The 16195-nt window shown below is 39.3% G+C and overlaps 1 protein-coding gene across 2 annotated transcripts in view; it reads right to left on the reverse strand.

Moving 5' to 3' along the window:
• The window catches only part of LOC136886349 (ran-specific GTPase-activating protein), a 78411-nt gene that overhangs the window by 22282 nt on the left and 39934 nt on the right, over nt 1-16195 (reverse strand). For both annotated transcript variants that reach the window (XM_067159088.2, XM_067159087.2), the window contains exon 5: nt 7018-7092. In XM_067159088.2, the coding sequence (XP_067015189.2) occupies nt 7018-7092 (75 nt within the window). The remainder of the gene's footprint in view (nt 1-7017; nt 7093-16195) is intronic.

The following is a 16195-nucleotide window of genomic DNA, read 5'->3' on the forward strand; positions in this document are numbered from 1 at the left end:
CAGAGTCCATCCATCTTGCTCTGCTCCTCTAGCTTGTCCAGCTCCTGCCAGGTCAGGGTACTTATTGTACTTCTCCACTGTTGCTCCTCAGTGATTGTACTCCAGTCCAGTCTTATTATACTGTTCTTACAGAGTCCATCCATCTTGCTCTGCTCCTCTAGCTTGTCCAGCTCCTGCCAGGTCAGGGTACTTATTGTACTTCTCCACTGTTGCTCCTCAGTGATTGTACTCCAGTCCAGTCTTATTATACTGTTCTTACAGAGTCCATCCATCTTGCTCTGGACCTCTCTCTTGTCCAGCTCCTGCCAGGTCAGGGTACTTATTGTACTTCTCCACTGTTGCTCCTCAGTGATTGTACTCCAGTCCAGTCTTATTATACTGTTCTTACAGAGTCCATCCATCTTGCTCTGCTCCTCTAGATTGTCCAGCTCCTGCCAGGTCAGGGTACTTATTGTACTTCTCCACTGTTGCTCCTCAGTGATTGTATTCCAGTCCAATCTTCTTATACTGTTCTTACAGAGTCCATTCATCTTGCTCTAAGCCTTTCTCCAGCCATATTTCCTTCTATCTTAGCCCCCAACAGTTGATCTGGTATCCTTCCCTCCTCCGTCCTCATAACATGTCCAAACCATCTCAATTTATTCTTCTCCATGTTATCACTCAGTTTTTCTACCCCTATCTCTTTCCTGACCTCAACATTTCTTACTCTGTTTCTCCTCGTCTTCCCTCCCATACTCCTCACGAACTTCATCTCACTGGCCTGAATTTTACTCTCATGTCTCTGATGCATACATTAGTATAGGGGCATAGTACATCTTGTACATTATCTCTTTACCTTTTCTCTGTTCCACACCAGGTTTCTTACATTCCCACTTGTACCCTCCTGCTGATCTCCTGATTCAACCTTGGTACTTGAATTATTTCACTTCCCAAATAATTGAAGTATTCAACAAATTAAGGTTTTGTCTCCTGATAATGATGACTATTTTTCCTTCTCTTTCTCCTCTTATCATTACTGCTGTTTTGTTCTTCTCCACACTGATTTTCATACCACATTTCTCAGTATTGTCATTTAAAGCCTCTAGCTGGATTTACACTTGTTGACTTCCCAGATAACTATGTCATCTGCAAACAACTATATTTTGTTATTCCCTCCATATCCTGCCTTTGTTTCCTTTTAAATACTTCGGCTACAAACTGTCTTCCTCTGATGAACTGGATATAGGATGCTAAATGGTTTATTTTGTCACCTATTCAATACATATAAATTTTACATTTAGGAATTTATTATTAATTCCACTTGAGACATGTTTCACCCTTCATTGTGGGCATCATCAGTCAAATTACCTCCTCAAGGTAAAAATCAGGTACCTGATTAGTATTTAACATGCACATATTAATACACATTACAATGGGAAAATTAAGTACAAGAAACACTTGTACAACGGTGATGGTTAAACAATATAAGTTTATAGAATAAGACGTCGGCACCAATGCTTAAAATTACTGGGTAATTGTAGCAGAGTTCAGCAGTGGTGCTCTGAAGAATAATTGACGCACTCATAGGAAATTATAAAGTTTATAAAATTATTTACAGTATAACAGTCAGGGGGGAAAGGGTATAGTGCTCGGCGTCAATGTTTGTGACAAAAATTACTGTCAATGGTTGGTAACTATACAGTAACTTTACATTATCCAATTGAACAGTTGAGAATTTACAGTTTATATACATATTTACGAGAGAGCAGCTTGGTGTGCAAGGATATAAAAGAGTCTAGTACCAAGTGTGTCCCATTGTTTTAATCGTTGGAAGATGATTGTAGCATTGACGTATCAGAAATATGCAGAGTGGTTTAATCTTAGTTTATAATCACAGGGGGCAGGGAAAATATTCCACAGCCAAATGAGGTTCTATAGGCATCAAACAGAAAGTTGTCTGGTTGAAGCACCGGGTTCGGTACGGTGAACTGGTCAGCGTGGACGGAGACTCAATGGGTGTCACTGAGTATACGGTGCATTTGAATGGCAACAATGATGGCAGTTATTTGTAGGTAATTGTATTATTGGAAATATGTTGCGGGTTGAATCCTTCGCTTTTTCTTAGTTAACTTCTTGTAGCTTGGAATGATGTGTGAAAACATCGGTGTGAGATGCCAGTGAGACTTAAATTGGTATTATTTCGTGAATGAAAGTATGAAGGACCTTGGGACGAAGTTACTGTTTTTTGTTGCTGGTCTGGTGAAATAGAATGGAGTTGCATATGCTATGAATTGCAGTGGAGAGATTAGAATGTATAGGGTAACTACAGAGTCAGAGCGTTGTAGCTGGAACGAGGCATCTTCTCATTCTGTCTGCGAAGAGGAGCCGTAGTGGAGTGTAGCGTGTTGTTGAAAGTTGTGTTGTATGAAGTGGAAGTTATCTGTAATCGAGATGTTAATAGTATTAGTTGGTGTGTAAGAAGAGATCATAGTAAGTAATGAAGAGTAAATGTTATGTTACATACCTGATGTGTCGCTGAGAGGCAATTTGTTGTTGGATGTTGGTTGCAGAATTTGAACTGTTCGATATAAACAAACACAAACTCCTAAAATATTTCACATACCGGGCGAGTTGGCCGTGCGGCTGTGAGCTTGCATCCGGGAGATCGTGGGTTCGAATCCCACTGTCGGCAGCCCTGAACATGGTTTTCCATGGTTTCCCATTTTCACACCAGGCAAATGCTGGGGCTGTACCTTAATTAAGGGCACAGCCGCTTCTTTCCAACTCCTAGGCCCTTCCTATCCCATCGTCGCCGTAAGACCTATCTGTGTCGGTGCGACGTAAGGCCCGTAGAAAAAAAAAAAAAAAAAATTCACGCATACGTAGATCATATTTTCTGTTTACGCGATGGAAATGCGTACGGAAATACGCGAAAATTACGTCTAATATATTGAAAACCAAAAATAGTGTAATCATAATAACAAAATGTTCCAGTCAAAATTAACCGCACTCCAAGAACAGCGTAAATATAATTAAAGAACATTCCAATCAAAATTAAGTACACTCCAAGAACCGTGTAAATATAATAACAAAACATTCCAGTCAAAATTAAGCACACTCCAGGAACAGCATAAATATAATAACACAACATTCCAGTCAAAATTAAGCACACTCCAGGAACAGCATGAATATAATAACACAACATTCCAGTCAAAATTAGGCACACTCCAGGAACAGCATAAATATAATAACACAACATTCCAGTCAAAATTAAGCACACTCAGAGAGTAGAATAACTCTAATTTAATAATAGTAGACTATAAATGTAACATAAAATAATAACATTAAAACCCAAACTCTGTAAATTGTATCAATGTATTTAAAATACGGTAAGTGAAAATAAAAAAATAAAATCCTGAGAATAGTATTACAGTGGTAATAAAAACGTCGCTCTTACAATAAAACAATATGCTCATAAAATAGTAGTGCCGAAATAATAAAATATTGCAATAAAATTAAACAAATTATGTACTCATATCAACGAATCCAAAGGGAATACTCCAAGTTCTCTCAGTATTTTAATTAGACTAGTCTTTCCTCCAATGAATAAGAAAGATTCGTCCAAAGAAGAAAGTAGTTTATCATGCGTGGGAAATTCCCTCCTCATGTAATAACTATAAATACGTCGTCTTGTCGCATCCTTTTGAAATGCATCTAGTGATGTCTTGGTCTTCGTTTTTCAGGAGTACGCAGCGCTTCAGAAGGTGTATTAAGATCCATAGACACTTTTCAAAGTCGTTCACCTACTTTTAAAAAATCACAAACAGGAACAAGAGACCTACCGTTATCATGCTCTTTCTCAATTCTTCTTCTTCAATCTCCTGCCTGAATTTCCTTGCAAATCTGATCGATGGTCTGCTCCTCGGAAGTGTTTACCATATCATCAATGGCAGTGAAGTTGTTGAAACTACTGGCAATCACCATCTTCTCCTGTACGGTTTTCCAGCACCCAGGCTCTTCATCACCAACTTCCATAACAATGCTGTTGATACCACCACCGAAGCCTGCTTTCTTGAAGCAATTTGCTATTATTACAGGCTCCACCGAATCCCATAATGGGGCAATGAAATGCATTGTGTCCAAAAGAGATGTTTTGTAGATGGGTTTGTCCGCTTCCATGCGTAGCAGCATATGGCGCACAACTGATTTTCGGTACCTCTGCATCAATACCTTAATGATTCCTTGGTCCATGGGCTCTAGTACCGATGTATTCGGTGGAAAAAATTCTACCTTGATGTTCCTTAAACGAGGCCACTTCTCGGGATGAGCACGGCACTGGTCCATAAACACCACAATCTTCCTGTTCTGGCATCTAATGCCTGCATATACTCTTCAAGCTGATTTGTTGCTGGTGTACTTGCACGGTAAAGTCCTGACATTTTTTAAAACTACGTAGCTTCCTAGACTTCCCTCGCATCAGATGAGGTGGTTTTTCAGTTCCTGCCATATTAGCAACAACCAATACTGTAACTCGCACTTTACTTAATTTTACCCTGTGGCAGGATTCTCCCTTCAAAACTAGGGACTTATATGGGATAAGCTGGTAAAAAAAAGTGTGAATTCATCAAGATTAAAAACATTGCAAGGTCTAACCATTGGCTGCTTTGAGTGGATGTTTTCTATATCAAGGGGTTCTAAAATCTGAACTGTTTAACCGGAAAATATATTTACAACACTTTAAACAGGAAAAATATGCGTATATCTTAATGCAGCTGATCAAGGGGCCAAGAATATCACACTTCTTATGCGGGAACTTCTTAACACATTGTTGTCCAGGCGCGCACTAATCCATTCTTTCCTGTGGACCGGCAACAGAAGCACACCTAGCTTGAGAAGTAGAATGAAATATAAATACATGTAACTTTTAAATGACATGAAATAAATTACTGAAACCTGGTGAGAGCACTTACCAGTGATTCTAGTACTTGATTTTAATGTGATATTGCGTGAAGCAGCTGCCCTTGTGCAAAGGAACTTGACAAGCCAAGCAGATGTATCTTGTGTGCTTGTGTTTCTTGTTTGCAGCGCATAATCTGCAGGGTTTCTGAGGGCACATTTTCCTTCCACCACATTTATATTTTTCCACTTCTGGGATGTGGGGGAGGTTTTATACCTCCCGAAATTTTGTTCGTAATAGAGATTTGATTGTTCCACTAGAAGCTGACGCAAGTCATCGCCTAGGGAATGATCTACTACCTCCGGGATACTCGCGGAATTACTGGTCGTAAAAGTGAGGCCTGTAAAACATATAAATAGTTCTAGGACTTTGTTTTCATCCTTATTTGTCCATCCATCAACCTCAATCTTACTATTATCACCAGCATCTTCACTCGTATTATTGTCGCCGTCAACAGACTCGTCTGAACGGAATGTCGGAATTTCACTTCATCATCATCATCAGTTTTCCACTCCAGTTGCCCGGGTGTGGTTTACGAGCACTCTCCACTTCTGTCTGTCCATGTACCACTCTTCTCTCAAGACGACATCCCAGCTGATTCCTCTTGTTCCTGTCCTCTTTCACTTGGTCCAGCCATCTCTTCCTAGGTCTTCCTACCGGTCGTTTTCCGGCCACGACTGTGTGTAGCCATTGTTTTGCTGTCCTTCCATCGTCCATTCGTTTGACATTGCCAAACCATTTCAAACGGGCCCTTGTCACTTTTTCATTCAGGGATGGGTACACACCAGCTTGCTCCCTTATTCTTTCATTCCTTACCCTGTCCCTTTTTGTCTTCTGTACCATAGTTCGTAGGAACTTCATTTCTGCAGCTTGTAGTTTGCTGTCCACTTGTTGGGTTGTTGTGCAGGTTTCTAGGCCATATGTTATTATGGGGGTGAAGTATGATTGGAATAGAATCTGCTTTGATCTTAAGGGAACTTGTTCGTTCCAGAGGAGGTTCTGAACTTGATGGTAAAACTGAGCTGATTTTTGAATGCGGTTGTTAATCTCATGCTGTATTCTGTTATCACTTGAAATGATGCACCCAAGATATTTATATTGGTCTACTGTTTCCAGTTGTGTACCTTCCAGCATTATTTTTCCTTTCTTCTTCTGCCTGTTGACAGACAATAGTAACAGTTTTCGATTTATTTATTGTTAATCCGTGTGCTTTCAAATGTTCATTTCACTTATGCGCGTGTATTTTGATGATGGACACACATCTTCACAATCACTAATACTTTTCACAATCAATATCTACATCAGATAAACTATCACCATGCGATTCTCCAAATATTTCATCATCGTTCAAGCTGTCTTTGCTACGGCGCGCCATGCTGACACCTGACAATACACTTGGTCACGCGGACACTGAGTGTTATGGAACCACACTTCCTGTGCCGAAAGCATAGTCAAGAAAAGAATAATCTATTTACATTCCGATCAATAAAGACTTTAGTTTGTAAACAACACAAAATATTTCGATTAATAAACGGCGGAGAGGATAAAATCACACAAGAATGAAGCAATGTGAGAAAACGTTAATTTATGTAGCCAGCCACCCGTGCACAAACACAAAACTAAGTTAATTAACGTAGCCCGTCATTAATGTGTCAACCAAGTTTCACTGTATCAAGACTGTCCGACAGTAGGTTCTGCAGGATTTATTGTGCTGTTTCTGGCTATAAACCACTATAAAATGAGACTGCTTACTATCACAGCCACACTAATACTAACAGAAGCAAGATAAACATAGTGGTTACCTGATTGTAAAGCCAGGAGGGTATTATATGCAAACAAACTCTTAAATGGATTTCTAAAAAAGGAACGTGGGACTAGATATTTCACAGTTGCAGAGACCACATCTCGATGGTTAAGGCTTCGAAATGTTGACAGCCTAGCCTACGCGAGTGCCTGAAAGAAGCCGATATAACTGAGAAAGAAAGCAGAGGACAGACTATCATGAAGCCAAAATTACGCTATTTCTAATCAATACAGAAGCAGCTGAATCACAGGTCACAGTAAGATTAGAACAAACTTACCATTTCTGTCATAGAGACAGCTCTTTTCCACAATAGCCTTCGCTTCTTCAAATTTATCTTTCCATTTTTTAGCATCTGAAAAACAAACACAGCATATCAGCAAACAAAACTTACACTTCATTTACCATGATGCTACTTCTAGATATCACACTTCCGTACCCGGTGTGCGAAAGCGAGCTCAGGTGACGTCACGTAATACTCTAGTGACAAGACCATTGCCCTGGGGGTCTGGGGCAATAAGCCTGCAGGTTAAAGCCGTGAAGCGGCCCTTAAACCTCTAGTATCCTACGTGACACCACCACTGATCTCAATAGGTTAGGATAGGTTAGTGAAAAACCCTCGGGGGAGCCTGTTAACCCCTAGAGGGCGCGTCCCCGGGTGGCGGATAGAGGGACCCTACAATTCAGTAGGGCTGGTTGAAACCCAATACAATCCGCGGACCAACAGGCAGCCCAGTTCCTGGGGGCTTTCAAATACTGGGGCACCCTCTCTCTAGGGTCACAAATATGCATTGCCCAAGCCCATGGTATGGGTGAAGACCCCAACGGCATCAGTGGTGGAGAAGGTGGACTTCGGTACGGCATTGGTGACGGAAGAGGGAAATGTGTAGCGTCTGTACTCCAGTGGAGCGGCCTAGAATAACACCTGGCAATAGGTATAAAATGCCTTTGGGAGTGGCGACCCCACTGTAATACCGTATTTACGAGAATAATCCCTGCCACCAAATAATCCCCGCACCCTAACTTTAGGAAGGCTGATTTTGAAAAAGAATAGCCAACATTGACGCAAATAAAACCCGCACCCCAATTTCGTGCCTCAAATTTTTTTAAAAAAAATGTGCGGGTATTATTCGCGTAAATACGGTAATAGCCTATACATGATACGGTACCAGGAGATCAACCTTGGAAAAGGCTAGGACGTCCCCTGCTTAAAGCGACGTGCAGTTCTCAGAGTACTGGGAGAAATGTGAAAAATGGGTGACCGGCGGAGGAAGTAGTAGATTTCATGGAGAAGGAAAAGGTGGAAATGATGGGACTGAGTGAAGTGAAATGGAAAGGTAATGGAAGAATGAAATTGAGGAAAGGATACACATTATATCTGGAGTAGTGGCCAAGAGGCAATAAACAGAGTGGGACTAATCATTTTGAAGAAATTGGAGGGGTATATTGAGGCGGTAGAATGTGTGAGTGACAGAATAATGAAGATTAGGCTAAACATGAAGCGATGGACTTCATACAAGTGTATGCACCACAGACGGGAAACAGGAAAGAAGATATTGAAGGATTCTTGGAGAAAGTAGAACGAGAAATTTCAGGTGTGGAAGTGGTTATTATGGGAGATCTGAATGCACAGGTCGGAAACAAGAGACACAGAAAGGAAGAAGTCACTGGACCATATGGATATGGGAGAAAGAATCGCAAAAGAGAGGAACTAGTCGACTACTGTGAAAGGAATGGACTTATTGGGGGGATACATGGTTTTGAAAGAAAAACAGCAGGAAAAATACGAGATATGGCTGGGGTGACAGGAGAACAAAATCAGTAATTGACTACTTTTTGGTGGAAAGAACTAATTGCAGGAAGTTGATGGATGTGACATCTTTACCAGGAGAAGTATTTGATGAGGACCATAGAGTTGAAGTGACAAAATTACGGTTGGAAAAATAGAAAAGCTAAAAGAGATACGAGAAAGCAAAATAAAAATATGGAAACTGAAAGACAAAAATGTACAAGATTTTCATGAGATATTGAAGCAACTAATCCCAGTTACTGAAGTGGAAAATGTAGAAGAGGAGTGGGTCATTTAAAAAAGGCATTTGTTAGCGCATCACAGAGTGCTTGTGGCAGGACATCTACAAGAGTGAAAGAAAAAGAGACACCGTGGTGGAATACGGCAGTGAGAAAAGTGCTGAAAGAAAAGAATGATATCGTTGAAATATTTGTCCTTCCACGGTATGCCTATGCGCTTTGTTCCGAGTGATTTCCGACAAGAGTAGAGTTACAAAAATGTTGCATAGACTGGGCTGGGAAGAATTGGGAGAAAGAAGACGAGCTCGACTAAGTGGTATGCGATATAGATGTTGATTCCCATAGGGAACCACAGTGGCACTGCCGGTGGCTCCAAGTAGCCTACGTAGTGGCCTCCACGGTATGCACAAGCTTAGCCTACTGCTCACTCACAGTGCTCTCTTCAGAAACAGTGTCCGTCTGGCAGTGCGCGTCTTGACCACTGCAGCACTAGTATACCACCTCACATCAGCACTCATGGGAGTTAAAAACCAGCACAAATTTACCTCTACACTATACTTCCTGTATATTATATATGTTACTGAGCAGAATGAAGCAGAAAATAATAAATGTTCACCTTTAGTCTCTAGGAGTTCAATTCAGGTGTGGATTTTCATTTCAGATAACACACATAACTGTCTAAATTTTTATGTCTGGCATTTAAAAGAATATAAGTTCTGTACTAGATATTTTTACTACCGCACCGTAGATTTTCAGTGAAAATGAACAACTAAGCATTTTCCTTGATATTTTCTTCTTATAAATAGTTTTTCTTCTCAAGAAGTATTCTCGGCAATACTCATCTGTCATACCATTAGTGTAGTTATAGTTCAGTTATCACGAGTTTCGACTTGACGTTTGAGCGCTGCCTTTTGGCGGACAGTAAGTGAATTAATCAACAGCCAATCATAGGCAGCCGATCGCTCCGACAGAGTGCGTTAGATTCTAGTTCCGGTTAGCAGTGTTGTCGATCTGTTGTTTACTGTAACCACGTGTTGTATTGTGCTCAGTTCTTTTCACGGTCTTTGTGTGTCTTTTTTTTTTCTATGAGCTTTACGTCTCACCGACACAGATAGGTCTTATGGCGACGATGGAATAGGAAAGGCCTAGGAGTTAGAAGGAAGCGGCCGTGGCCTTAATTAAGGTACAGCCCCAGCATTTGCCTGGTGTGAAAATGGGAAACCACGGAAAACCATTTTCAGGGCTGCCGATAGTGGGATTCGAACCTACTATCTCCCGGATGCAAGCTCACAGCCACGCGCCTCTACGCGCACAGCCAACTCGCTCGGTTTGTGTGTCTTTGTGCTAGGTTGCTGTTCGTTTATATTTCATAGTGTAGAGTTTATAAATGTATTGTTTAGTATTTTAATAATATAGCACGTTGTATTGTAGTGAATAGTGTGTAACAGGTGATCTAGTTTATATAGTAGCTTAGTTTAAAATTTTGATCGGTAGTTATATAGTAGGGTAATTTTAGGCCCATGCGTGAATTTGATATTTTGTCATGTAGACGCTTACGTCTAAGGATGAAGCTCCCAAGAGAAGAAAGCCCTTCGAATGTGGTACTCCACTAAGGAGCCAGGCCCGGGAAATTGATTGTAATGTTAGGGAGTCATTCTTGACAAAGCACCAACAATGGCGGCTAGAAAGAGTGAGTTGATTAAATGGTTGAAGGAGCACAATATTTTGGTTTGCGATGACATGGGGAAGGGGGATCTTATGCATCTCTTGAAACAAAACAAGCCCCAGTGCCCAGTTTATGTGGTGGATGAAATAGCCAGAAGGAACGGGCATAAAGTAGTTCACCTTCCACTCACCCATTGCCATTTTAACGCCATACAACTGATTCGGGCCCAAGTGAAGGATTATGTAGCTGAGAATAACAGACTCTTCACAGTTTCGGAAGTTGAAAGACTTATTCTCAAAGCCGTAAGCCATATAAGTTCGGAGCACTGGAGCAACGTTGTGAGACACACGAAATCCGATATGATTAAAGCTTGGGAGAAAGAAAGTCTCACAGACGATTATGTTGAAGACTATTATCTCTTTAGGGTCAAGCGAGAGTGAAACTTCAACAGGCGATGACAATGCCGATAGCGACTCAGAAATTAGTGTATTTTCGCTTTGTAGGATTATTTCATTCGTTACGGGAAACTGAACCTAACAGCAATGCGAGATCTTGTACATTGTGAGTAGAAATTTAATTTTCTCACGTTTTATCTGTTCAAGCATTGACATATTTTTATCTTGTAGCCTTATCTGAAATGTATTGTTGTTCAACTTATGTGAATCATGTATGTTGCTACAAAAAATAACCAATTATGGACTTATATTCCAGTATTTAAATTTCTGTTCGTGTTGTGTATTTTAAATCAGCTGTTTGTATTCGTAGCAATTTGGCACCACCGTCTGACTTTTGGCTAACTGTCAAGTCGAAACTCATAAAAACGGAACTATAGTGACAGAGGGGCGCAGAAACTTCAGCAGTGTTATTCAGCTTAGTTCCTCAGGATGATCACTTTTCCCACACTGTAGAATAGGATTTTTAGCAACATGTGGCAACAGTATTTAAGTTAATGTTTGTGCTATTTTTGGAATCCCCAGCGTTACCGATATCATTTCGTCCGTTACTTGCCCCAGTTTCATCAGCAGTGAAACGAAACTTGGCTTTGGATACCAGAGACCACCACTGTCTTTGATTTTTATTAATGACGTTAGTGGAGATGGACTCTGGATACTACTAATTTTATCAAAACACTCCCGACATGGCATGTGGTCTTTGACAACTCTTACCAAATACCCTCCAATATATGGCATTGCAGCCCTCGACATAGAAACGCATTACAAGTTGTCCATTTCATGACCGTATCGATGTATCCTTCTTGATGCTTTCCAGTTGTGTTTAAAAATTTCTTGCTAACTCACGATTGGTTGCTGCCAGTTCATCCACGTGTGCGATTTGTTCACTAACTAATGGTTGCAAAAGTTGGAAGAGATATATTTTATTTATTTTGTTCCGAAAAATAAGAAAACCATTTAGAAGCTTATAGGAGACCATTTATTACTTTTCTGGTTATTTTTCACGAAAAACTGAAAGGTAGAAAGGAACTACTTATATATTATGTCACTTTACGTTCCACAACTACTCCTCTCTTCCTCCTGCATAGACGGGCACATTAACCCTTAAATTGGCAGAGAAAAATAATGTTGTGTACAAATAGTTTTATACTTTTTATTGCATATATTGATGCTAAGGAATGTGGGAAAAATATTTTTTAAAATGTTTGAATTCCTTAAACCCACTTTCTTGTATGTGCCATTTTTGGCACATTGCTAAGTTGTAGAGAACATAACCACTGTTTTGTGTGTGCCAAAAATGGCACATTGCTAAGTATTAGAGAATATAAGGTAGAGGGAAAATCAATAAATTTTAGTCAATCATATACTATATTTAAGAACTTCATCGTAGTAGAATTAATTTTATTAAACATTGTAATACTTTACATAATCAAAAAACATAAAACAAACCCAAAACAAGGTATATGCCAAATTTTGCCTAAAAGCACTGTATACAGTGGTTTTTAGTCTGGAATTTTATATTCACTGTTTCATCTTTTCATCTTTTTCATCTTTTTCATCTTTTTCACAACTTACAACTTACTGTTTCACTGTTAATTTTACAATTTCACAATTTATTGTGGAATCCTACGAAGCAATTACTGTTTTCCTTTAAACATAATCTTACTTCGCACTTACTGCACTGGATTACTGATTTTCCTTTCACACAATATCTACACCTCCCTCTCGTTGTATAAACTGGGAAGTGTGCAACAAAGTCATGGCGGACATCTTCTGATGGTCTTGGAACTGATGGCTCCTTTATTATCTTCTCTGGGAGGTTCATTTTTTTCATATTTCTTCCATTTTCTCTCGTTCTGTTACATTTCAGAAGACACTGATATATTTCGTATCGAAACTCTTTCAGTGTCATCTTGTTTTTGAGACCTTTCAGGCGTAGTTCTCTCCTCTGTAACCACCAGGCATTATTGAGGCAGATGTCTATCATCTGTGCAAAAATCTGAAGATACCAACGTTTTGTTTTGAGCCAAATTCTATAGAGTGCAACTAGCATGCCTGCAATGTCAACACCACCCATATGGGTGTTATATTCTTTCACAACATTTGGGCAATCTACTTCAACTCTTTGTTTCAGTTCTTTTGAGTATCTCTTTACTTTACTGACAGGGTAAGCATCAGCAAAAGAGCTTATGATAGTCACAGGCTTATTGTCTTGCCATCGAACAATGTTAATTTTTTCCTCTTCTGAAACAATCTGGCTGATGGATCCTCTCCCCCTTTCCTTTAGCTCTTTCTGATCAGGCAAGTCGTAACTTTGTGTTCTGTAGCTGGCTATTACTCCAAGGCTGAAAATCCCAAATTCATTTCTCAGGTAATGAATCAAATCTACTGAGGTGAAATAATTATAGAAGTACACTATTGATAAAGGACTATCGACAATAGATTTACATAGTGCAATCACAACTTTTCCTCCAAGACCAAATTGAGACTCCTTTTCACTAAAAGTGTATCCAAGGAATGTATTCTCACCGCCATACAACACAAAATCGTATACAATTCCACTGATGCCAGCCAAAACAAACATTTTGAAACCCCACTTCTTAGGTTTTTTCGGACAATACTGCTTTCTAGAACCTGCTTTCCTTCCTTTGTATGGAATGATCATTTCATCAATTGAGAAACGCTGTTCTTGGGGAATAGATAAACATCCCTGTCTAATAATATCACAGACTGGTCGAACTTTAAAGTATCTGTCATCATTCACATCCTCATTGTTCACAAAATGTATGAACCGTCTTATCTGTTGGTATCGCTTTAGAGACATGACATCAGCTACTCCTGAATACCGAAATTTGTGAGACCAGTAGTCAGTGTAAGAAGGCATTGAAACTATGCCCATCAATATTTCAATTGCAATAAAGTCACATATTTCTTCTTTGGTAACACCGATTGATTTGCCTCTATTTTGTACCGAATAAAGATTGGTATTATAAACAATCAAGTCCACCAAAGTATCAGAGAAAAATGTTTTAAAATATTCGAAAGGAGTTTTGATTGTATCAGGAATTTGCAGGTCCCTACGTACAAAGTCTGGTTTTTCAGCTAAAGACCCAGGTCTCCATTTGTATTTATCTTTGGGTACAGTCTTTGATTTTATTTTTCTGGTAGTTTTCACTATGCACTGTTGTTTTTTTCTTAGAACTTTCACAGATTTGTTAGCATTGTCTTTGGATGTATGGGACATTTTGTTAGCAGTTTGATATCCAGCAGGTGGTGTGAAACTTCTTCGTTTTTTTGATAATGATCCAGTTAGTTTTATGCTGTTGGAAGTAATAGTGCAATTTGGTTCAACACTTTCACTGTTGTTACTTTTTACCGAACGTGTTATCATACCTGAAGTAGAAGGTGATTGGTGATTCCTTGGATGAATTAGAAACTTGTGCAAAGTCTGAAGCCAGTAAACCTGGATGATTAGAGATAGACACACTTTCCGTGGATTCGGCTAACGACAATTCATCAGTATGAATAATGTTGCCAGCAAATGGAGAAATAAGAGCTTCAGGACCAGTCACCAACAAGATGCAACGGTCTCAGCACTACAACCAGCAGCCACCAGGCCAGAATCACCAATACTTCTACTCAGTTCACTTCCCATGATATTTTGAGGAGATGGAACCACTGCTGGAATCGAATTGTCACAAAATGTATCTTCCCCAAATTCTGTAGGTTCATTTATTTTTGAAGCAATACCATCTGTTGTGTCCAAAAAGTCATATTTATCAAAATTGTCAAGCATTTCCACAAGCTCGTCTGGAAGAAATGGTGGAGGTGAACTCACATTGTCACTATCAGATTCACAGTCACTTGCAGTCTCCTTATGGGCATCTTCCAAAAAATAATGAAGTTCATCCTTTTCTTCGTCATCAAGATCTGAACCAATGTCCGATGATCCTGGCTCAGGAATTAACGCCATTATTCTCCTTGTGCGATGGGAAAATGCCTCATTTTCTTCCTAAAATTGAAATGAGTATCGTATAGTAAATGTTACATAAAATATGTAACTTATAACATGGTTTCTGTCACAGAAAATTGAATAAAAATCATATGCATTGTGCACAAAAGTTTGAAACAGAGGAGCTATATTGAATATTTCAGGAAATTCTAAAACTTACAGGTATTACTGAATATTTGGCACTGTGCCATTTCTGGCACATTTGTACAAATAGCAGCTCTCTCGTAAATTTGGTAATGTGCCAAAAATGGCACGCTATAATTCAACTTATTATAACTACTCTAATTTAGTGTTTAGAAGAAAATAACAAGCATTAGCCAAAATTCTAAACCTTCTTGCTTATAATTTGACAACTGGAAACTATTGTTTTAGCTCTACGAACACGATTTGAAACATATATTTACCTGCTGTCTAGGGTGACCGCGCTTTCTCTCCGCCATGTTCACTCAAAGTAGATGCAGTACACAGTTGCACCAGCAGATGGAGACATAACTCTTTCCACGTGCTGTAGAATGTCCGATAAATACATAGTCATAAGGAAATATGCAAAGCTAGACTTGATGATTTGATAATATTTTTTTAATATTAGTGTGCCAAAAATGGCACATCGTCAAGTTAAGGGTTAACTTACGCTCCGTGATAAAAATGGACAGACGCACTCTTTGAATATTCCAAGGTTCAAATCACAGTTTCGACATTGGCAATTCTCAATGTGAGTTTCGTGTGGAGTATACCATGGAAATAATGAAAGTATGAGAGAGCCTTCAAGTCCTGGGGTATGTACTCCAATGTTTGTGTCAAATACGATGGCCATGACACCCAAGGAGTATGACACTGCTTACACCTTCCCAAATAATATGCTAAAGTTGACTGATCATGTAACTACTAAATATTTTCATTCCTCCCCTGAAGAGGGAGGCGGGCTTCCTAGACGGTGACACTGTCTCTCGGGCCAGGAGATTTATTACAAGTGATGAAAATCATTTTTCGTCCGTATTGAAAGTTTCATAAACTGTATATAGGATAATATCTTTTGTTTATTTCCACCTATTCAATACATTACAAGAAGTTGGCATTTACTTTAAAACATTATTCAGATGAGACATGTTTCGCCTCTCACTGTGAGGCATCTTCAGTCATTATCAAAAACCTTATTATTTTACCAGGCATCTGGTTAAAGATATTCAAAAATGTGTTTGATGATTATAAGAGAGGTAAGATTTACGTTAGTTATAAACATGTTCATGAAGTAACTAAAAATCAAATATATTGATAAAAACATATGTAGTTCTTTGTTGAA

Source organism: Anabrus simplex, chromosome X, assembly GCF_040414725.1.
Source record: "Anabrus simplex isolate iqAnaSimp1 chromosome X, ASM4041472v1, whole genome shotgun sequence".
NCBI lineage: Eukaryota > Metazoa > Arthropoda > Insecta > Orthoptera > Tettigoniidae > Anabrus > Anabrus simplex.